The sequence below is a fragment of the Macaca fascicularis genome, chromosome 12, assembly GCF_037993035.2.
Source record: "Macaca fascicularis isolate 582-1 chromosome 12, T2T-MFA8v1.1".
Lineage (NCBI taxonomy): Eukaryota > Metazoa > Chordata > Mammalia > Primates > Cercopithecidae > Macaca > Macaca fascicularis.
In genome coordinates, this window is record NC_088386.1 from 115,228,106 (window position 1) to 115,249,571 (window position 21,466).

Here is a 21,466-nt window from a genome sequence, read left to right on the forward strand (position 1 = left end):
AGCCGGGCATGGTGGTGCATGCCTGTAATCCCAGCTACTCGGGCAGCTGAGGCAGGGAAATCGCTGGCGCCCAGGAGGCAGAGGCTGCAGTGAGCCGAGATCGCACCACTGCACTCCAGCCTGGGTGACAGAGCAAGACTCTGTCTCCAAAAAAACCCCCAAAACAAAAAAAGAACTGAGAGGAGAGGTAGTAGAGAGGAGGTTAGTCAGCCAGGTGCAAACTCTTAACTCCACCTTACCATCTATCTATCTATCTATCTATCTATCTATCTATCTATCTATCTATCTATATTTATTCTTTTTTTTTTTTTTTTGAGTCAGAGTCTTGCTCTGTCACCCAGGCTGGAGTGCAGCGGCACGCTCTCAGCTCACTGCAAACTCCACCTCCCGGGTTCAAGCGATTCTCCTGCCTCAGCCTCCCAAGTAGCTGGGATTACAGGTGCCCACCACCACACATGGCCTTTTTTTTTTTTGTATTTTTAATAGAGACAGCGTTTTGCCATGTTGGCCAGGCTGGTCTCGAACTCCTGATCTTAGGTGATATGCCTGCCTCGGCCACTCAAAGTGCTGGGATTACAGGCGCGAGCCACCATGCCCGGCTAATTTTGTATTTTTAGTAGAGATGGGGTTTCTCCATGTTGGCCAGGCTGGTCTCCAACTCCTGACATCAGGTGATCTGCCTGCCTCAGCCTCCCAAAGTGGTGGGATTACAGGTGTGTGACATTGCGCCCAGCCACCTTACAATCTTACAAGTTGTGTTATGTGTTACCACAAGCAAATTCTGTGCCTCAGTCTTTCCATCTGTAAAATGAGACTCATCATGTAAAGCACCTTGGAGACTGCTGGCCACGTAGGAAGCCTCTTTCTAACCTAGCGTTCTGGCCTAGGAGGGCCTTACTGGCAGCTGGTGTTCTCCCGCTGTGCTCTCTGCACCTTCTGAGAGATCAGCAGGGACCGGCTCCGGGGTTAGGCTGGCTTTGGAGTCCAGATGCCCAGCGGACAGAAATGTGTAGGAGTCTGGGTTGCAGCTGCACAGACAACACACTAACTTTATTCACACTGGTACAAAAGTAGATTTTTCTAGAAATGTTCTCTTGCGCCAGAAGGAGAGAGGTTGAGCAGCACATGGTGGGAGGGTGGTGGGAGGAGGCTGGGCATGAGGCCAGGGAGGGCGGAGCGCCCAAGTGTGAGTCAAGGAGGCAGGCCTGGGGCTGAGAAGCAAGGGGAGCCAGGTGTGGCGACCCTCCACCCTGTTCTTCCACATTGGAGCATAGAGGGGCACACATAGATGTTGGGGGAGCTCCCGGAAACACAGGAGAGCCACAGGAGAGCCAGGCCAGGGAATGTAGGCAGGAGAAGGCTCTGGGTAGAATTGCTGCCCACGTCCTTTCTTCTCCTGGCTGCAGCACCCCCGTGGGATGCCCCAGGCTCTGGGATGCCCCGGGCTCTGGCATGCGCGAGGCTGGGCAGGCGTGCCCCTTCTGGCTTCCCCTTCCTGACTCTTCTAGAAGGGCTGAGCATGCCCAAGAGGTGGCCGGTGGGGCAGTGAGGAGTGGGTACACAGAGATGCGCACACAGGCAAAGAGGGACAGAGGCTGGGCTGCCTGCCAAGGGGCCCCAGGGTCTCACTGGGGCAGGGCCTTGAGGATGGCATTCACCTCCTCCGCCACGGCTGTCAGGGCAAATTCAAACTGGTCCTGGGGAAGGGCAGTGGCAGGATGGTCACGGAGAGGCCTGACCTCTGCTCTGCCCTCAAAGTGGGGAGTTTTTGGTGGGGGTGTGGGGCCCTGGGCAGGTCCCCTGGGAGGAGGGGAGTCCTCCTGGAGGAGGGACAGAGGCAGGTGGGAGAGGTTGGCAGCTGCCGCTTTCCCTGGGGTGGCCAGGAAGTGGGTGCTAGGGAAGGGTGGCAGCTGGGGTTGGGGCAGGAAGGCAAGGTCACCTTAGAGCGGACAAGGCCAGGCCGCTGGTCACGGACATGCTCCAGGGTGGCAGCGATGTCAATCTCCTTCACTCCTGGAGATGGGGGTGGGGATGGGACTGCTCAGGGGGTGTCCAGAGGAGGACAGGACCCAGAAAACCTGGGGCCTCCTGGAGGCGAAGAGCTTTGGAGGGCTGGGCAGAGCCTAGAGGTTGACAACCTGCTCCTTCTGAGCTCCCAACCCTGTGTGCTGGGGAGCCTCTAAAAAGGGCCTGGGGGCTGCGGGCGCCATGGGGAAGCTCCCTACCTTTTGCCATGCGGTTCAGGACCATGTCGATGAGGATGTAGGTGCCGGTCCTCCCTGCACCATCACTGAAACAGGAGTTAGTGACAGGTTTAGCTTGCAATGCAGCAGAAAGGAGGAGGGATGGAGGAGGCCTGAAGGCCTGGGGGAGGGGAGGACACTGGGTGACCCCTTTGGGTTGGCTTGGAGAAGGAGTGAGTGAGCTGAGGATGAAGGAAAGCTCATAGCACCTGCACGCTGGGACTTGGGCCTTGAGAGGGGAGTCTGTGACTTGTGGGTGTCACTTGGGCAATAGGACAACCAAAGAGGAGAGCCATGGCTCAGCCCTGAAGCGTAGGCAACAGGAGGGAACTGGATGGGCCTCTCTAGCCTTCAGCAAACTTTTTGTGTATGGGGGCCAATGGTCAATATTTTTCAACTTTGTGGGCCACATACAGTTTGTGTCACATACTTTTCTTCTTTTTTCTTCACCCATTTAAAAATGTGAATGCCATTCTTAGGTCTTGGCCACTAAAAACAGGTGGTGTGCTGGATTTGGCCCATGCCTGGTTTGCTAGCACCAAGGGGACAGGCAGGCAATGTGCACAGGAGACGCACACAGGGAGTTGGACCAGAGAGAGGGACCTCCTCTCCACCCACCTGCAGTGCACGATGATGGGGCAGGAGCGACCCCGGTAGCACTTGTTCACCTTCCTGCAACAAGAAATGGGTGTGAGGGCCAGTGGGCACCAGCAGAGAGGGAAAGGGAAGCCGAAACACATGCCATGGGCCTCTCTTTCTTCCTTTTCTCCCCACCTGCCGGGGGCAGAGGGGGAAGATGGTCGGAGAAAGGAGCCAGGGCTGGAGGCAAAGAACCAGAGCTGGTGTGGGTGGCACTGGGCTCGCCTTACAAGCTAGGTGCCCAAGCTATGTGCCTGGAACAACTGATTTAACCTCTTTGAGCCTCAGTTTTCTTACCTGTAAAATGGAGGATAGGAAGAATAACCTCCTTAGGGTTCTTACAATGATCACATGAGATAACCCATGTAAAGAGCTAAGTGCCAGGTCTGGCACACAATAGGTGCTCAATACATAGTAGCAACTATTAATGATAATACATCATCATATTAAGAGCCGCCTCTGCCCAAGTCCAAGGGAATAGGCTTTCTGGTGACTTCAAGGGTGTCCGTCTTGCTACATCGTTGCTCTGCCCCTCTGCCATCCTCTATGACCACCCAGGCTGTTCTCCTCCGGACTCAGGTTCCAGTGGTCCTTAACAGTTGTGACATCAGGCTGCCCTGGGCATAGCATTCCCCGGGCCAAGGGAAGACAACCCCAACCCCTCAACTCGGGACATTGTGCTACTGTCTATCTCCCTGGAGCAGTCTCACTTCAGCACAGGCATTCTGTGGCCACATTACATTCAGGCTTGGGGTCCACTTGGACCTCAGACCTTTCTCTGCTGCTCCTGACCACGTCTCAGTGAGGAGTAGGGGGCTTCTCCATCTCTCAGTGAACCCATCTAACCTGCCCTTGTCCTTTATGAGCTTTCTGCTTTGGGAGTCACCTGCATACTCCTGATATCCCTGCAAGCCAGAACTAGGGAAGATCTTCTTAGGGGTTCTCAGATTGAAGTTTGGAACTTCGCAGTCCTTCAGCTATGGGACCAGGTGACTTAGAATGGCTTTATAGGAGTCCACATGGTTTTCTAGCTCGTTGGCTGTTATGTCAGAGGGCTGGGGTAGAAAAGTAGTCACAATAGTTGTTTTTGTTCATTTAATAATGATAATAGGCAGCATCTAGAGTTAATTGAGACCTTGCTATGTATCAGGCACTTATGCTAGATTTTACATACTTCATCAAATCTTGCAACAACCCTCTAAAGCAGGGGTCCCCAATCCCTGGTCCATGGACCGGTGTCAGTCTGTGGCCTGCTGGGAACCGAGACGCATAGCAGGAGGCGAGTGGTGGGCAAGTGAGTATTACCGCCTGAGCTCCGCCTCCTATTAGATCAGCCATTGCAGTAGATTGTCATAGGAGTACGAACCCCATGGTGAACGGCACATGTGAGGGATCTAGGTTGCCAGCTCCTTATGAAAATCTAATGCCTGATGATCCGAGGGGGAACAGTTTCATCCCCAAACCACCCCCCTCTCCCAGCCATGGAAAAATTGTCTTCCACAAAACTGGTCCCTGGTGCCAAAAAGGTGGGGGACCTCTGCTCTAAAGCATGTGTCATCATCCTCATCTCACAGGTAGGGGCACAGAGGAAGGCCAAGGAGCTTGCTCAGGGTCACTTTCTTAGGGTCTCTTTTATTAATTTGTTTTCCTTCTCAGGGGGCTTGACTGAACTGCATTTATTTTTTCTGTTTTTTTTTTTTTTTGAGAGGGAGTCTGGCTCTGTTGCCCAAGTGGGAGTGTGGTGGCACGGTCTCGGTTCACTGCAACCTCTGCCTGCCAGGTTTAAGAGATTCTCCTGCCTCAGCCTCCTGAGTAGCTGGGAATACAGGTGCTTGCCACCATGCCTGGCTAATTTTTGTATTTTTTTTTTTTTTTTTTTTTTTTTGAGACAGAGTCTTGTTCTGTCGCCCAGGCTGGGGTGCAGTGGCCGGATCTCAGCTCACTGCAAGCTCCGCCTCCCGGGTTTAGACCATTCTCCTGCCTCAGCCTCCCGAGTAGCTGGGACTACAGGCGCCCGCCACCTCGCCCGGCTAGTTTTTTGTATTTTTTAGTAGAGACGGGGTTTCACCGTGTTAGCCAGGATGGTCTCGATCTCCTGACCTCGTGATCCGCCCGTCTCGGCCTCCCAAAGTGCTGGGATTACAGGCTTGAGCCACCGCGCCCGGCCTAATTTTTGTATTTTTAGCAGAACGGGGTTTCACCATGTTGGCCAGTCTGGTCTTGAACTCCTGACCTCAAGTCCACCCACCTCGGCCTCCCAAAGTGCTGGGATTACAGGCGTGAACCACCGCGCCTGGCCCCGAACTACATTTATTAAGCAACAATTTATTTGTTCTGGATGTCTAATGCCAACTGAGTTTACATAATTCCAGCCTAAAGCAATCTTTTAGCTTATCCGTGCAGCTTTAAAACAGATCCATGCACTAGTTCTATCACGATTTTTTAAATGTGGAAAAAAGGAAATAGCTCTGATACCCTGGCACTGCTTTCAAGATGCCTGTGTCTCAGGCCTCAGGGACCCCAGTTAGAAACTGCTGTCCAGAGGTTCAGAAACTATACCCACGTCCCCACCCCCAGCTCTGCTCCTCTGTCCAGTACCTAGAGACATTAGACCAGCTTGGCAAGGGACAGAGAACCAGGAGAAGGGTGCAGTGCGGGTGGGCCCCTGCCCTTGGTGGCAGGCTTCCCAAGTACCTGTCTGGGGCTGGGAAAGGCAGGGGACGCTGGAGGGCTGACCTGTCTTGGTGTCAGTGTTGGAAAAGGGTAAGCCCCTCAGGTAGCCCCTGTCTAGTCCCCACCTGCTCCACTGAGCGCCCCAGAATCCAGAGATCCTCCCACACTCCTTTTGACAATCTTTGCCTCTTCCCTGTCCCCCTTGCTCCCAGCTCGGGGTGGTCCCCGGGCCACATGTCCTGTCTGTCCATGCAGCAGCCACACCTGCCAATGATCACTTTTGTGACTATGCAACTGGAGTGAGAATACTAGCTGCAGATCACAAAAATGACACTGGCAGCTGTGAGGGAGAGAGAGAAAGAGGGAAGAAGGGAGAGGGAAGGACAGAGAGAGGAAAGACACGCAGGGGGAGGGAGAGGGAGAGACGGACAGAGTGGCAGAGAGAAACTGGCAGACAGGGGAGGGAGGTGGAGAAAAACAGGGGAGGGGGCAGAGAGGGAGAAATGGAGAGAGAAGGAAAGGGTGAGGCAGAGACAGAGTGAGACAGAGATGGGGAGAGAGAAGAGGAAGAAAGAGGAAAGTAAAAGGAATGAAAGCCACATAAAAAAAAGAGAGGCGGAGAGACGGAGAGGGATGAACGAGGGATGAAGAGGAGGGATGGTGGGAGACGGGCAGGCAGGAGTGAGAGACGGAGGGGGCAGCGAGGCAGCGCAGTGCAGGGCCTGGAGACAGCGGGGCAGGAGGGACCAGGAAGGAGACAGGAAGCAGGGACCCCGGAGAGGGAGGGGAACCAGAAAGCGAAAGGCCCTCTGGAGGAAGCAGGTGGAGGAGAAGGAGCCAGTCCCGGGAGCGTGAGAGAGAGGGAGCGGAGCAGCAGCGGCCGGCGCGGAGCTGGCCCACGCGGGTGGTGGAGCCGCGGGGACGGGCACAGCCGGAGCCTCAGGCCTGGTTTTAGGGGTGGGAGCGTGGGGTCTGGAGGGGGCGGCCAGAAGTCAGAGGCCAAGGCTCCAGGCCCGACCCGGGGCTCCAGGCCGAGCTGGCGGGCGGACCTCGGCTCCGCCCCCGCCCAGGCGGCCCCTCCAGGCGGGGGCGCCCGCGCTCACCTGCGGAAGTCCAGCAGGGGCCGCGTGGAGGCCGGTGTGCCCTCTGCCGGCCAGCTGAGGAAGTGGAACTGCGTGAGCGTGCGCGTCTCCAGGGTCTGCACGTTCTTCAGGTAGAAGCTCCGCACCAGAAAGTCCTCGCACCAGATGTGCTCCGACACCAGGTTCACCTGCCCGGCAGGGGCCCAGACCTGAGCGCCGCGGGCTGCCCCAGTCCCAGCGTTTGCGCGCGCGCTCCTCGAGACCTTCTCGGTCTCTCCAACCACCCCCCGGCCTCCCAGGACGGTTCAAATGATAAGTTCCAGCGGTCCCAGGAACCCTGGCTACCTGTCACTTATCTACTGCTCAGGACCATTGGTAGCTTTTCCACCCAGACACAACTATTGTTGTGAGCCTCTCGAGGTCGGAGTTTCTCCTCCCTCTCCCTCGCAGGGTCTACCGGAGTGTCGGTGCTACACGTGCCATAAACTTGTATGAAATTCTGTAATACTCTTATTGGATTTTTTTCATTAACTACCAGCAGGACCAATGAAAGGCTTTTAAAAAAACCGTCATGTGCTTATTTGGTGGGGAAAAAATTACTATTCAGGCTCATCTGGTGATGAGAAGCTTCTGTTATGTTCTTAAGGTCTTTTGTCTTAGTGGGGGCTCACATTCTCCCATTTGTCTGAAATCTTTCTCTTTCCCCTGCTTGGCCTCTGCCCAGTTCCCCCTCTTTCTCCACCCCTCCACCTAGTCTCTCTTCGAATGAAAAAGTTTGTTTCTCTTTTACATTAGTAACATACAACGGGTATTTCTTTCTTTGCTTTGGCCACCAGGAAACTCAGAGCTAAATTAGGCTCAATTAACGTACGTCTTAATCTCAGTATTTGGGTATACTTATCTTCCCTGTCTAATATACACTTAGCTATTAGCTTCTTACCTCGGTTTTGGTGGTTTTATAGTTTTATTTCTGTGCCTTTATCATAAGTCTCTATGAATGTTTTTTGACTCTAGACAGGATACACACACACACACACAATGTACATATGTGAATATATGTATATGCATATATGTGTTTATATATATTCATATATGTATGAATCATGAGCAGGGCCAATAAAAGGCTTTTTAAAAAGACTGTTGAGTGCTCATTTGGTGAAGAAAAAGTTACGAAAAGGCCATCATCTACTCTCCCCACATCCATTGTCCCCTTGCTGTGGGGCCCTGCTGACCTCATATACATGATAGAGGGAGGCACCCTCATCTGGCCAGTAGCGGTCACACTGCTTGACACCATCCTCCACCAGCGGGGTCAGCATGACGATGACGGTGCAGCCGCTCTCCCACACCATCTAGGGACAGAGACCCAGGTGAGCTCCACTCTAACCTCCCTGGGACCTGGCTGGCCACAAGGACCCCAGAGAAGCCCTCCCTTTAAGAGCCCACCTGCCAGAAGTCTGCGATGGTATGGGACAGTGGGCCCTGCGTGGCTATGTAGGCTGGCATCCGAGGGTCATGCTCAATCTGGAGGCAGGGAAGATACACCATGAGCCAGTGTGGGAAATGCCACTATGGACAGGCGTGGTCAAAGCAAGTGGGTCAGGGTCTAAGAAGGCTGGCAATTCCCCCTTTCCTTGCTAGGATATCAGGCCCCATCACTCCAGGGGGTTGGTGGGGTGGGAGGTGACCATGGGGAAATGGAGTGCCTAGGGCCAGGATAATGATGGGGCAGAGGTGGGGGCTGGAGTCAGGGCCACTCACAATGGGGCTGGCGTTGATGTAATCGCTCCGAGAAGGGCTGCTCTCCACTTTCAGTTTTATGCGGGCATGGTCATCTGTACACCCCACCACAGATGGCCCTCTGGTCATTGGCGTCGCAGGACCTCTGCCACTCAGCCTCAGCCAGAAGCCCAACCCCTCACCCCAAACCCTCCAGACCTCACAGCAGAGAGAGGGCTGGGCCAGGTTGACCAGTAGGGTTCACTCACAGGGCAGGAAGTCAGGATGCCGGTTCTTTTTGATGTTGCCCTCCCCCTGCGCGGTGGCACAGGTGTTTGGCTCTGCTTGGTAGGCACAGAGGGCCTGCCACTCCTTGGCCAGGCGGTCCCGGTTCCTCAGGTGATCCTCCATGTATGCCTGTGGGGGCACCACGGTCTGGCTCTGGCCCACACAGCCAGCCTGGCCTCTCTCTCCATCCCATTCCTTCACCCACTCTGAGCTCAGGCCCTGTCCTGACCAGAATCATGTGTCCCGTGGAGATGTCCATGTTGGCTTGGGCAGGCTCCTCGCACCAGGACGGAGTGCTGCTGTGGGAGCTGGGGCTGGCCTGGGCTGCGTCGCTGAACTGGGAGGACACACTGCTCACCCGCGAAGGCTCCGGCGGACCCTCCGCTCGGTTGAACAAGGACTTTGCGGCCATGTGCTGGCGGCACAGGTCCTGTGGAGGAAGAATCAGGTGAGGTCCAAGAGTCCCCTGAAACTTTTCAGCAGGGCCCTGGGTTCGGCTCTGGGCTCCTTGTCCTTGACTGATTTTCAGTGAAACTCAGCTCCTCTGGGGGAGGGTCTTCTGCCTGGCCCTGATCCTTTTCAGGGTTGTTCTGCTTGGGTGGTGCTTATGTTAACCTCAGACGTGACAGAGTGGAATCCCAGAACCCCAGAAGCACAGCACCAAGAAGAACCTCAGGCACCGTATGCTCCCAATTCCCATGTGTTCATAAAGGCCCATGCCATACTCCCTCCCACCGGGGCTTCTCCAGCCCCCACCGGACCTTCCCGGGGATGAGGGCTCACTCCCCACTCAGTTCCTACCCTTACTCCACGCAAGACCCAGACTCCCAAGCCCCTTGCATTTCTTCTGCTCAACCAGCTTCTGGGGCTGCACACCTGGTACTCAAAGGTAGTGTCACCATGGGCCCCCTCAGGCCCCAGGGCTGCCAGGCGCTCCTTGTCCCGCTGCCGCGCATGCTGCCGCACACACAGAGCCACAGCCAAAGCCACCAGCAGCCCAGCCACACCTGCCAGGGCCACCAGAGTGAGCAGCACTGAGCGCAGGGGAGAGGTGCTGTGCGCGATTCGGGGAAGGACTGCAGCTGCCTCCTCCCTCTGTGGGAACAAGGCTAGAATCAAGGGAGGCAGTGGCACGGGGAGATTTCAGAGCTGCTCCTCACCCTGCTCCCCTGTCACAGCCCCTGTTAGGACATCTCCTGGGGCAAAGCTGGGAGAGCAGGGGTATGGTGGTACAGCCAGATGGGCTCTCAATCCCCATCGGATCAACTCAACTACAGTGCAGTGCCAGAGGCCCCCACCAGGAGTGTTTGCATTTAAAAACGGACGGAGAACCCTAGGAATTGAATTGTAGAATGTGAGGCATCCATGTTGGACGCAGAGGACAAAGATATTTTGAGTATAGGCCAGGCGTGGTGGCTCCCGCCTGTAATCTCAGCATTTTTTGGGGGGGTCAAGGTGGGCAGATCACCTGAGGTCGGGAGTTCGAGACTAGCCTGGCCAACATGGTGAAACCCCATCTCTACTAAAAATACAAGAAAAAATTTAGCCGGGCTTGGTGGCGGGTGCCTGTAATCCCAGCTACTTGGAAGGCTGAGGCAGGAGAATCTCTTGAACCTAGGAGGCGGAGGTTGCAGTGAGCCGAGATACAGCCATTGTACTCCAACCTGGACGACAAGAGTGAAACTCTGTCTCAGACAAACAAACAAAACATATTTTGAATATAATGTCATTTCTGTGCAAGGTGTTCCCTTGGAATTTGGAGACTTTGCTCCAGCAGGCTAAGGGCGGCTCAACTAGTTCTCAGGTCTTTTTACTGCACACGGCTGGTCCTGCAGGGAAGGGACACCTGCGCCATCTGCTGGTATGAAAGAGAACGGCAGGGGGAGGGGCTGCTTGAGCGAAGGCCGCGCCCACCCAGCCGGGCCTACGGACACCTGAGGTTTCAGCTCCAGTTCTCCCCTCTGGCTTGCCTCCAGCTCTTGTGGACAATATCAGCCCTCGGGGGCCTTTGACTGATTCTCCAGTTAGCGCATACCTGTCCCACTCCTGTCTGCAAGATTTGGAGCCCTGTCTGTGCTTCCAGTTCAGACTTCACCAGCCCTGCAGGGAGGACAAAGGTCAGGCTCTCTCCAGTCCCATGTGGTCTCCATCCTCTGTCTTGCTCTGCCAAGCGGCAGGCAGGGCCCATGTGGGGTGGGAACATTTCAAGGGGGCATCAGTCACAGGCCTGGATATATCCACTTAGGAATGGGGCTGGGGCCAAGCCTGGGATTGAGGTCGCAGAGATATTTACCTGCTTGTTGGGTCACATCAGCCAAAGACAGGTTCTGCTCATTGTGCCGGATGCGGAAGGTGAGGGCTGGTCCCACCACACTGCCAGATAGGAGCTATGTTACTGCCTTCTCCACCCCAGACCGAAGCCCTCTCCCCATTAGAGCATGGGGCTGGAGCAGATCCGGCATGCCGTACAGGGGCGTCTGAGGCAAGGAAGATGCTGGATGGGGCCAGCAACAGGCTGGGTGTAGCTGGACCTTCAACACAACTGGGAGCATCCCTGAGCTCAGAGCTTTTCTGCCCTTCTTCCCCAAGCCCCTCCAGCCACCTCCTTGCTCAAGCTGCTTTCTAGATCTCGGCCACTGCCCCAGCAAGGTGCCAGCCCCACCTGATGTTGATGAAGCTGCCCGAGGACATGTGCACATGCTCAGCCAGGATCTCCAGCAGCTTCACTCCTGCAGCCAGGCTCAGGGGCCTGGAGATGGGAGAAGGCAGAAGAAGGAAAGTGGGGCAACCCTCTCAGTCATTTTCTTAAAGCAGGCCACTCCAGGGGTGCAGAGCAGCCCGCCAGTTCCCTGTCCCTGCACATCTGCACGTTTTGCTCTCTGCTTCTGGCCAGGCAGGCCAGCCCAACTCCCAGCAGACGGGAAGGCTTCCCAGGATGCAGCCCTTACTTCTGGTCAGTGACGATGTAGCCATATTCCTCCGCTGCTGGTCGGGCTGAGGGCTGTCCTGCCACTGTGGGCTGGCTTTGGCCCAGTGGGCTTTTCTTCTCTAGCAGGACAGATGTGGCAGCGGGTCTGGCAGCTTCCGGAGGCTCAGAGGAGACAGGGCTTGGTACCTGCTGAACTTCACTGGAGGTGGGGCTGGCAGTGGGGTGTGCAGGCATGGGGGGTGTACGGGCTGGAGGCTCTGCTGTGTCTCTGCCCTCCACTGGCCCCTCCATTGTCTGTTTAGAAGAGGGTGGAGGTGTGGCCTCTGGACAGTGCTAGGGGAAGGGGTACCCTGGACTCGGAGCTCTCCACAGTGGAGCTCAGGACCTGCTTTTCGCTTTCTACCCCCAGGGACCACTGCGGTGCTGGGTACAGAGAGGACACCAGAGCATCTGAGACAAGTAAGTGGATGCATGAATGGATAAAGGATTGAATGATTGAAAATGGTCTGTGCTAATCCACAGAGTGGGCCTGGAGACAGAAAACCCCTGCAGCAAGAGAAGCTGGGGTGAGGGCAAAAGACAAACAGTCAGGCAGTGGTTTCTAGACTTTTGTTTAGCCACAAAGTCTTAGAAATCCAACACATGAAACAGAAAGAAGCAGAGCTCCTCCAGCTACAGAAGCTCAGGAAGGGCTCCCTGCTCGAAACTTCCCTCCTCCCCTAGTATGATCTGAAACGATGGCAGTGAAAAGAGGAATGAATTAAGAATTTGGTTTTCTAGCCCCAGTTCTGCCATCAACTTGTTGGGAGACCTTAGGCAATAACTTGTGGTCTCTGGGCCTTGGTTTCCCCCCAAAATGAGGGGTGGGAGGATACAGATTCTGGGTCCTGAATTTGAGATTTAGGTTTGGTGAGGGGGCGTGCTGCCATGGAGTGATTATCAGTCAAGGAGGTGCTGGGGACTTACTTTCTTGATATCAGCTCCAACATTTACAGCCCCTCCTGCAAGACAGGAAAAACAAGAGTCTGGAAAAATGGCCGTGGCCAAGGTCTACACAACACAAGTGGGAGAAAGGGCCAGAGACCCTGAACTTGGCACATTTGCTGTGGTCTTCATCTCAGTCAGTGACCATGACCCTGTTACTGTCTCATCCTAAGCCTGGCCTCATTCCTCTTTGCTTCCTCCTCCCAATTTATTGTTTTATTAACTCCTCCCTCTGCCTCTGCCATTGGCCATCTCTCTCAAAGCTACTCTTTGTTCAATTATTTCTCTACACATCAATTACTGGCTTCTCCTTAGCACTGGCTATGCCCGTTTTTAAGCCTTCATTGTCACCAACTCATCCTTCCCGATGCCTCCTTTTTCCTGCTCACACTCTCTGTTGGCTGCTTTTTCCATTACTTCCACCCTCTAGTCTTTCCTGATCTAACTCCTAAGCTCACCACCCTACCCCCTTGCTCCCTGCCTTGCTGGCAATGACCCTGTGTCTCAAAGGAACTCTCTCCCCTAAAGCCTGACTTTTCCCCTCCAGGCTACTCCAAGTGGTCTTGAGGCAGGGCAAGCGGCCTCCATGGAGCTGGGAGATGGTGGTCCCTCCCTCTGCCTGGACACTTACCCAGATTTCTTCCTGCACCCTTGGGCAATAGCTGCAGCAGGGTCAGGAGTGTGGAGAGCTGCTCAGGGGTCAGCTGACGCAGCTCTACCCCATAGCCCGCCAGCACAGCAGCCAGCCTCTGCAGAGCCGCATCTGCTGGAAGTCAGACACAGAGCTCAGGGCTGATTGCGCGATGAACTTGTGGGATGCTGATGAGTGAGTGAGGATGGGAGGGGACTAGCATATTAAGAGACTCTTCCCAAACACCAGGACACCAAGGGGTACCCTCCCTTTCCCAGCCCTTGTCCACACTTTGCGGGAAAGGTCTTTCTGGGACCCAGATCAAACTTCAGGACATTTTGACTCTCCACTGCAAAGAGTCACGTCAATTCCACTCTCCACAGTGTCCCCACCACTTTCCTAGTGCCTGGCATAGAACAGCTTGTCAGTAGACGTTCCTTAAGTGTATGAATGAATTTAAGGACAAGTTAACAAATGCATGGATTGTCAAGGAAGGGCCCAACCATGGTTCCCCCAAAGCAGCCCTCACAGGGAGGTGGATGCTGAGGACCTTGTTACCTGGTTGCACTGCGGGGGAAGCAGGCTTCTCTCCATGACCCCCTAGTCCTTCCTCCTCATAGCCTTCTGGGGAGTCCTCTGCCTGGCTGCTGCCCCCTTGTTCTGGCAGCCTTGGCACCCTGGCCCTGCTGGGTGCTGGTAACTCCTGGGCCAGATAGAGGAGCCCAGAGTCCTGAAAAAGCTGGGAAGGTGAAGGCCCTGGAAGGTCCCCATAGGAGTGGCCAGGGTGGTCCCCAAATATGCCCTTGGAGGCAGTTCTGCTGAAGAGGGCAGGGGCTTCAGCCTTGGGCAGGGGCCCGACACTGACCATCCCTGGGGAGCCCTCTGAGACACGGGAGCCATCACGGGAGCCAAACTGTGAAAAACCAGAAATCTGGGTAAGAGCAGAAGTCCGGGCTGAGAGACTGTGGTCAGGGTGGGACCAGAGTCAAGGGCTTACCTGGTGGAACAGGTAGGGCTGCAGCAAGGCAGGTTCGTAACTCAGGGCAGGGTGGGGAGGCTGTGGGGGCAGCAGCAGGTGTTCCAAGAGAGGGGGGAGCAGCTCAGCCTGCAGAGGGGACAGAGAGGAGCTGGCCCCAGCTCCACCTCTGCCCACTGGTGGTTGTGGAAGTCGATGCTGGGAAGCAGGGGCAGAGCCAGTGGGGATGTCCTGTAAAAGCAGCTCCCCAGCAGGACCAGGTCTCCTGGGTGCCAAGCCAGACCTGTAGAGGAAAGCAAAGTGTATGTGTTGGAGCCGGGGGAAGGGCATAGAGAGCCTGCAAGGCAGAACTAGTCGGGTCCAGGCAGGCTCAGCAGTTAAGAGCAGGCCTGACCTCTTTAGAAACTGGGTGACCTCAGGGGAAGAGAGATGGGCTGGGTGGGCATGGGGAGGGACCAGAGGGCCAAGCTGAGGGCAGAGGTATCTGCCTTCCTGGTGAGCATGGCTGGGTCTCTGAAACAGCTGCAAAGGCTGGGTAATCATGAGGCTGGGGATGGAGAAGGGGCAAACAGGAGCAGGGGAAGGCAGCCAGGAATTTCTCTAGATGAACTGTGGCTGCAGCTGTCCCCGTTGCCCCGTGTGCCATGTCCCCACACCTGGCTCTCCAAGTGTATGTCCAAATATTCGGGACTGCTCCTCCACCCCCCATCACTATGCCGTCTTCATCCTGGTATTCACCATCTGAGCTCCGTAAACCTCATTTACTTTCTCTGCTTTGCAGAGTCTGGATGATGTCTTTAGAGGCCCTAACCACAAAAAGATGATGACAGCTCCTGTCATATAGAAATTCACGTAATAATGAAATGGAATATTGAAAAACTTCAGTCCAACAAAATTCTAATTTCTCCCATGATGACTACGTTGATGCTTCTTTTAAAGTATCCAATGTAAAAGTTTTTCAAAACATTTAAAAAATGCCCCTGTTTTTCTGGATCCCTAGAGATGAGCTCAGCTCCTGTTGACCATGTGAGCATGTCAGAGAGTGACCGTTCCTGCACCTCTTTACCTGTGTCCCAGCATGCTGGCCTTGGTGCCCACTTCCTTCCCCTCCCCCGCATCCATTAGGACAACCACAGACTCACCAGCCTCACCATTGCTAGAGCTGTCGAGAAAGGCTGCCTACCTGTCCCTTGGACGGGGCTCTGGGGGGCGAAGCCTGGGAATGCGCTCCATCTCCTGAGAGATCACATACTGGGTGAGGTCATCATGCCAGGACAATCCTGTCAGGAAAAAGTATAGCGTAAGTTGGTTCAGGAGTCTAGGGATCCAGTAATGGGGACCACTGGGGATCAGAACTGTACCCTCTGCCCTGCAGCTCAGGGGGTTTGTCAGAGTAGAGGGACAAACTCAGTGGGTGATCTGAGCTGTCCTCTTCCCACCCTCAGGTACAGCTATTGGAGCCAGAGCGCCTGGGTTTGAATCCTGCCTTTGCTACTGATGTAACCTTGGGCAAGTTGCTGAACCTCTCCAAGCCTCAATTCCCTCATCTATAAAACGGGGATTTACACCTCCTAGGATTGTTATTATCATTAAAATAACACATATAAATATCAAACAGTTAGAATAGTGCCTGTCATGTAGTGAACTTTTAACAAATGCTATTACCATAATTATTATTACTATTGTTGTTATTCTTTGTGTTGACCCTGAACCTCAACTTTCTCTGTAAAGTGGAAATGATACATATTTCAGGAAGCTGTTGTGAGATCAAGGTTGATCAGGGAAATCAAAGTGCTTAGAAAACTCTAAAGCACAATCCACATGTTTTAAACACGTATAATCATCTTCAGTGTTGTCATTATCATCACCATCATCGTTATCATCATCATCTTATTCATAGACAGCTCTCCTGTTTGACTCTTTCCCCAAAAATCTCTGCTGTCAGGAGTTATTCTGAAGGAATAATTTCCCACTTTTCACCCTCATTTTTTCTTCTCTGGTTCTGGATTTAAAATCTGTGCTGCTCTTAACTCGTATTCTGGTATCTACCAACATCCACACCTGCCTCCTTGCTTATTCACATTAGATGAGCTGTCTATGTTCCTATTTAAAGCCAGTTCCTCTGAGCTCTAGATTTCGTCCCCTTTCACCTACTCAGGAATATTCTCCTTGCCATTCTCTCCTCTTTCCTACATAATTTCCTTTGTTCTCTACTGAATTATTCACATTATTCCCATGCAAACAGTATGCAATTTCTTCCATCTTAAGAAAAATACTGCTTGATCCCACGTTCTTCTCCAGGGATCACTCCATTTCTTTGCAGCAAGACTTCTAGAAAAAGTTGTCTGTACTGACTGTATCCAATTCCTCTCTTTCCATTCCCTCTTAATCCACTTTATTCAGGATTTTATTCCCAACTATTCTACCAAAGCTGCTCTCATCAGGATCGCCAGTGACGTCTGCATGTCCAAATCTGGTGGTCAATTCTCATATCTTATTTTACTTATCCCGTAATCATCATTTGACTCTGTTGGACACTCCTTCTCCTTGGTACACTTTCTCTTGGCTTCTGGAACAATGAACACTGTTGTTTTTAATTCTACTCCACTGGCTTCCCCTTCTCAGTCTCCCTGAGAGGAAGTTGATGGTTCCTCTTTTTCTCCTGGTCCTCATTTTTTTTTTCTTTTTTTTTTTTTGAGATGGAGAGTCTCACTCTGTCACCTAGGCTGGAGTGCAGTGGTGCAATCTCAGCTCACCACAACCTCTGCCTCCCGGGTTCAAGTGATTCTCCTGCCCCAGCCTCCTGAGTAGCTGGGATTACAGGCACTTGCCACCACGCCTGGCTAATTTTTGTATTTTTAGTAGAGACAGGGTTTCACCATGTTGGTCAGGCTGGTCTTGAACTCCTGACTTCGTGATCTGCCTGCCCCATCCTCCTAAAGTGTTGGGATTACAGGTGTGAGCCACCACACCTGGCCTGGTCTTTTTAATGTAAGAATTATCTAGGACTTGATCCTTGGTCTTCTTCATAGACACTCAATCTTTTGGTTATCTCATCCACCCCATGGGTTTAATTACCATTTATATGCCAAAGAATTCCAAATTTATATCTACAGTTGAGACTTCTGTCTCTCAGAATCCAGTCTCATGTACTCAACTTCCCACTTCACTTGAGTAGACATCTTAAACTCAACATATTCAAAGCTGAACACCCCCACAAAGTTGATCCATTTGCAAGTTTCCACATTATAATTAGTGACATCTCCACTTATTCACTTATTCAGTAAATAAAACCTTTGACTCCTGGCTGGGCATGGTGGCTCATGCCTGTAATCCCAGTACTTTGGGAGGCCCACGCGGATGGATCATTTCAGGTTAGGAGCTCAAGACCAGCCTGGACAACATGGTGAAGCCCTGTCTCTACTAAAAATACAAAAATTAGGCAGGCATCATGGTGCGCACCTGTAATGTCAGCTACTTGGGAGGCTGAGGCAGGAGAATCACTTGAACCTGGGAAGTGGAGGTTGCAGTGAGCCAAGATCGCATCACTGCACTCCAGCCTGGGTGACATAGCAAGACTCTATCTCAAACAACAACAACAACAACCACCAAAAAACAAAAAAAAAAAAACCAAAAAAATCTTTGACTCCTCTCTTTATAACCATATCCAATATTTCACGAAATAATGCTGACTACCTTAAAAATAAATGTAGAATTCTGTCATCCTTCATTCCTTCCCTGCAATCACCCTGGCCTAATCCATATTCATCTCTTATCTGAGTTATTGTAGTTTTTGTTTGTTTGTTTTAGTAAAGTGAAAGCAGTTTATTAGAGAAGTGAAGAAACAAAAGAATGGCACTCCATAGACAGAACAACTTATTGTGGCTGTTTTTAGTGGTCCCCCTCACCAACTCTTGACTCCATCTATTCTAGTCTCACTACAGCGGCAAAAGTGATGCTTGTAAAGTGTAAATCAGATCATGCGCCCCTATGCTCCAAATCTTGTAATGGTTTCCTTCTTTACTCAGAGTAAAGCCAATGTCCATACATTCCCCTATGAGGCCGTAAAGTGATCCACATTCCTTCTCCCATTACCTACCTGACTGGACCTTCTACTCTTCCTCTCCATCACTCCTCTACAGTCCCCTGGCCTGCATGGTGTTCTTCAGAATTGTGCTTTTGTCCTAGCTATTTGGTCTGCCTGAAATACTCTTCCACTAGATAACCTTCTGACAAACTCCCCTACCTCCTTAAAAAGTCTGTTCAGACTCAATAATGTCCACCTTGACCACCTGATTTCCTGATTTAATACTGTAGCTTTCTACCTCACCATTTTGATCCCTTTATCCTGCTGTAATATTCCATGCTATTTATCATCTTCTAAGACACTATGTATTTTCTAACTTTTATAGTGTGTTCCCTCCCCTTATCACCCAAACATAAACTCCAGTTAGCAGAGATCTTTGTTTTATTCCCTGACACATCCCAAATACCTAAAACTATGCCTGCTACACAGTCAGTACTCAATAAATACTTGTTGAATGAAGAATGGGTGAGTGGAATATTATCCTGGCTAAGGATTCCAGAGTTCTTGGCTCTGCCAGGGAGAGGAACTGGTCCTAAGGAGATGGAAGCCGGCCTTTTCCAGTGACTTCTTCTAGAAGCCTCCTTTGGGCTTCTCCAGAGAGTCCAAATGTGAATAGCCCATCTCTAGGGTTCCACCTCTCACTCCAGCAAGATCTGGGAAGATGAGGCTCCAGCAGTGGGGGTGATAAGAATATTCCTTGTAGAACAATATTCTTCCCCACCCATAACTAACCAAGTTCCAATCTCTCTCCTCCAGTGCACCCAGACCTTACCTTGAGACATGAGTTGTCGGAGCACACCTTGTAAGCGTTGGAGAACTGGGGAGGTGACTTGCAAAAGGGGCCGGGCCTGCCCCACTCCCACCTGGCACTGCCCAAACAAGCCATCTGAGGGCACAAAAGTGGTGTCAGCAGGGGGCTTGAATAAGAGGCTTTCCAAAGTCCAGGTTGCAAATGAACAGTACTCTCTTCACCTCCTCCCCTACCTCTCCTCTTCCAGGCAAGTCTTCCTTCTTCTCAAGTCCAGTAGCCCTCTTCCTTTCTGGGCCTTCTCTCCCCTTCTAGTTTTTTATTACCCCTCTCCCCACCCCACCCCCATCTTGTGAGTTCTATGCTTGGGCCTCACTCACCCTGAATACAGACTTCCAGGTGAGAGCAGAGCCTGCGGTCAAATAGACAGCCTGTAGAGGAACAGGTGAGCAGAGGCTCAGACACCCACACACAGAGAATGGGCAGATAGGTGGACAGGCTGGGAAAGGGAGAAGCAGATGCAATTTATTCTTTCATTCTAAAGAAGGCCTTAAGCTGGGAGGAGAGTAGGAATCAGGCCTGAAATTCTTAAAAGGAATCATGGGATCTAGTTTTGGATTTTAAGAATTTGTGAGTCTGTATCCTTAAAAGCCTGTTTGCTTAACTGAGTGATGGGGAAGAAACCTTCCAGGTGCAGGGAGAGAGACTCATAGAATTACTGTAGGAGAGGTTTTGGCCAAATTCTGAAAGGGGAATTTCCTTCCCAAATATCCAAAAGCATCCTATAATGGCCTGGAACTCAGAAGAGGTGGAAACCCTAGCACACTTCCCCCGGTCGGGGGAAAGAGGGTATGGGTGGGGCTGGGGAGGGTGCCTCTTAGGCAGCTCTTCCCGCGCTATCCCGAGCCGCTGGCGCTGTCCGCGGTGCTGAAGCTCTAAGTCTGGCGCCGCCAAGGGCTCGCCTGGAGGCGGTTACCAGGGAGGAAGGGGTCACAGAGTGAGGACTGTCCACTAGACCTGAGCCCTCTGTTCTATTCTGCCAACCCACAGCGTCACAGGAAGTACTCTGCCTCTCGGGCCTCCAAGCCCGGGTGGGGAAAGAGGGCGCCAGAGGCTGCGCCCCTTCCCCCACGCGCCGTCCTCCTACCCCCACCCCCCGCCCGTGAGTCAGCGCTGACTGTCTCTGTCCGCACAGATGTGAGTCAGCACCAGGCCTGGCTGTGGGGAGGGGGACAGGAGAGGACCCTCCCCTCTTCATCCTCTTCTGCCCCCTCCCCGTGCTGTCCCCCGTTACAGGAGATCAAATCGCTGCAATCAGCCTTTCTAGGCTTACGGAGAAACCCTGGTCTCTCTCTTGGCGCAGCTGGGACTCTATGCCTGCGGCCCAGGTTTCCACTGCCCAGAGATCACCGTTCCCTCATCCTCCCCGCCACGTCCCCGCCCCCTCCTCTTCCCATTCCTCAGCGCCTGTCACCGCCTCCCAGGCGCCTCGGAGCAACTGGCTTCTCCTGTGGTCTCGCAGCCGGTCTCTAAGTCCCTCTGCCCACATGCACCCCGCGTCCTTCTCCCCAACCTGCAATTTTCCCCTGAGCCCAATTCTCTTAGGTCCCGCCCCCGTATTCCCAGCCCCACCTCCAGGCCTACGCCCCTTTCCTCCCAGACGCCCTCTCACCTTCCTCATCTCGCATGCCTCCCCCAACCCATATTCTACCCGAGCTTCATGACATTTCACCCCCACCCCCATCGAGTTTCGCTCCAGGCCCCAAGCTGCTCCCCGCCCCCCACCACCCGCCAGCCCAAGTTTCCTCCTGACCGTGGGCACTAACGGCGCTGCAGCCCCCCGGGCGGCTGCTCAGCAGCAGGAGGCAGAGGAGCAGCCGGAGACCCCCGGATCCCCCGAGACTCCCAGGCCGCCGCGGGCGCCGCATCCTTCCGAGCTCCGGGCGCTCGCTCCCGGGCCGGAGCCGCAGCGACGCTGGCGGGAGCCTGCCGGAGGGGCCGAGGCGGGGCCTGCCGCTCCCCACCTCCCTACGAGGCGGGGTCTACATGCCCCTCTCGCTGCAACGCGGCCAACAGCAGGCGGGTGCTGACGACACCTCCACCCCCGACTCGTAAGCTAATTTGCGTCACATATGGCGTAAGAGCCCTGTCGGAGCGGGGGACCTACCCAGCCCATCCCTCCTCCGTCAAATAGTAGGCGCTTCGCTAGAATTCCCACTTGGCCCCACCCCTTTTTGACCTGTGGCCCTCTTCTAGGACCACTTCTGTCTCCCCGCCCCAGGGTGGGCGAAGAGGGTCAAGTTGAGTGGGGGGCCAGGAAAGATAGGTGGGTCCAGAATGATAAACCCGAAGACGAGAAGCAGAAAAGCGGGTAGAATAAGTACTCTTACTCATTGTCATTGATGGTATTGGTCTCTTCCTTAAGAAGAAGTGGTTAGGTGTGCCTAGATTCCAGTTCTAGCAGGGC

At 53.4% G+C, this 21,466-nt stretch overlaps 1 protein-coding gene across 14 annotated transcripts; it reads right to left on the reverse strand.

The window, feature by feature from the left end:
• Nucleotides 1-1,022: 1,022 nt before the first annotated feature.
• Nucleotides 1,023-21,205, reverse strand: PTPRN (protein tyrosine phosphatase receptor type N). 14 transcript variants are annotated; one of them, XM_074010238.1, is made up of 24 exons: nucleotides 20,813-20,998; nucleotides 19,874-19,961; nucleotides 19,380-19,430; nucleotides 19,024-19,137; nucleotides 15,348-15,444; nucleotides 14,186-14,447; nucleotides 13,747-14,101; nucleotides 13,189-13,320; nucleotides 12,540-12,574; nucleotides 11,593-11,867; nucleotides 11,307-11,393; nucleotides 10,938-11,017; nucleotides 10,680-10,744; nucleotides 9,521-9,739; nucleotides 8,874-9,074; nucleotides 8,626-8,773; nucleotides 8,399-8,472; nucleotides 8,084-8,161; nucleotides 7,870-7,989; nucleotides 6,659-6,825; nucleotides 2,862-2,915; nucleotides 2,226-2,290; nucleotides 1,940-2,013; nucleotides 1,023-1,697 (listed from the first exon to the last, which is right to left on the reverse strand). In XM_074010238.1, exons 4-24 carry the CDS (start codon nucleotides 19,031-19,033, stop codon nucleotides 1,626-1,628), a joined length of 2,670 nt encoding a protein of 889 aa, XP_073866339.1. In that variant the 5' UTR covers nucleotides 19,034-19,137; nucleotides 19,380-19,430; nucleotides 19,874-19,961; nucleotides 20,813-20,998; the 3' UTR covers nucleotides 1,023-1,625. The 14 variants fall into 14 exon arrangements, with proteins under 14 accessions (XP_073866339.1, XP_065382208.1, XP_073866341.1 ...); XM_065526136.1 differs by having other exon boundaries at nucleotides 13,189-13,323; XM_074010240.1 differs by lacking the exons at nucleotides 19,874-19,961; nucleotides 20,813-20,998 and adding an exon at nucleotides 21,167-21,205.
• Nucleotides 21,206-21,466: the final 261 nt, after the last annotated feature.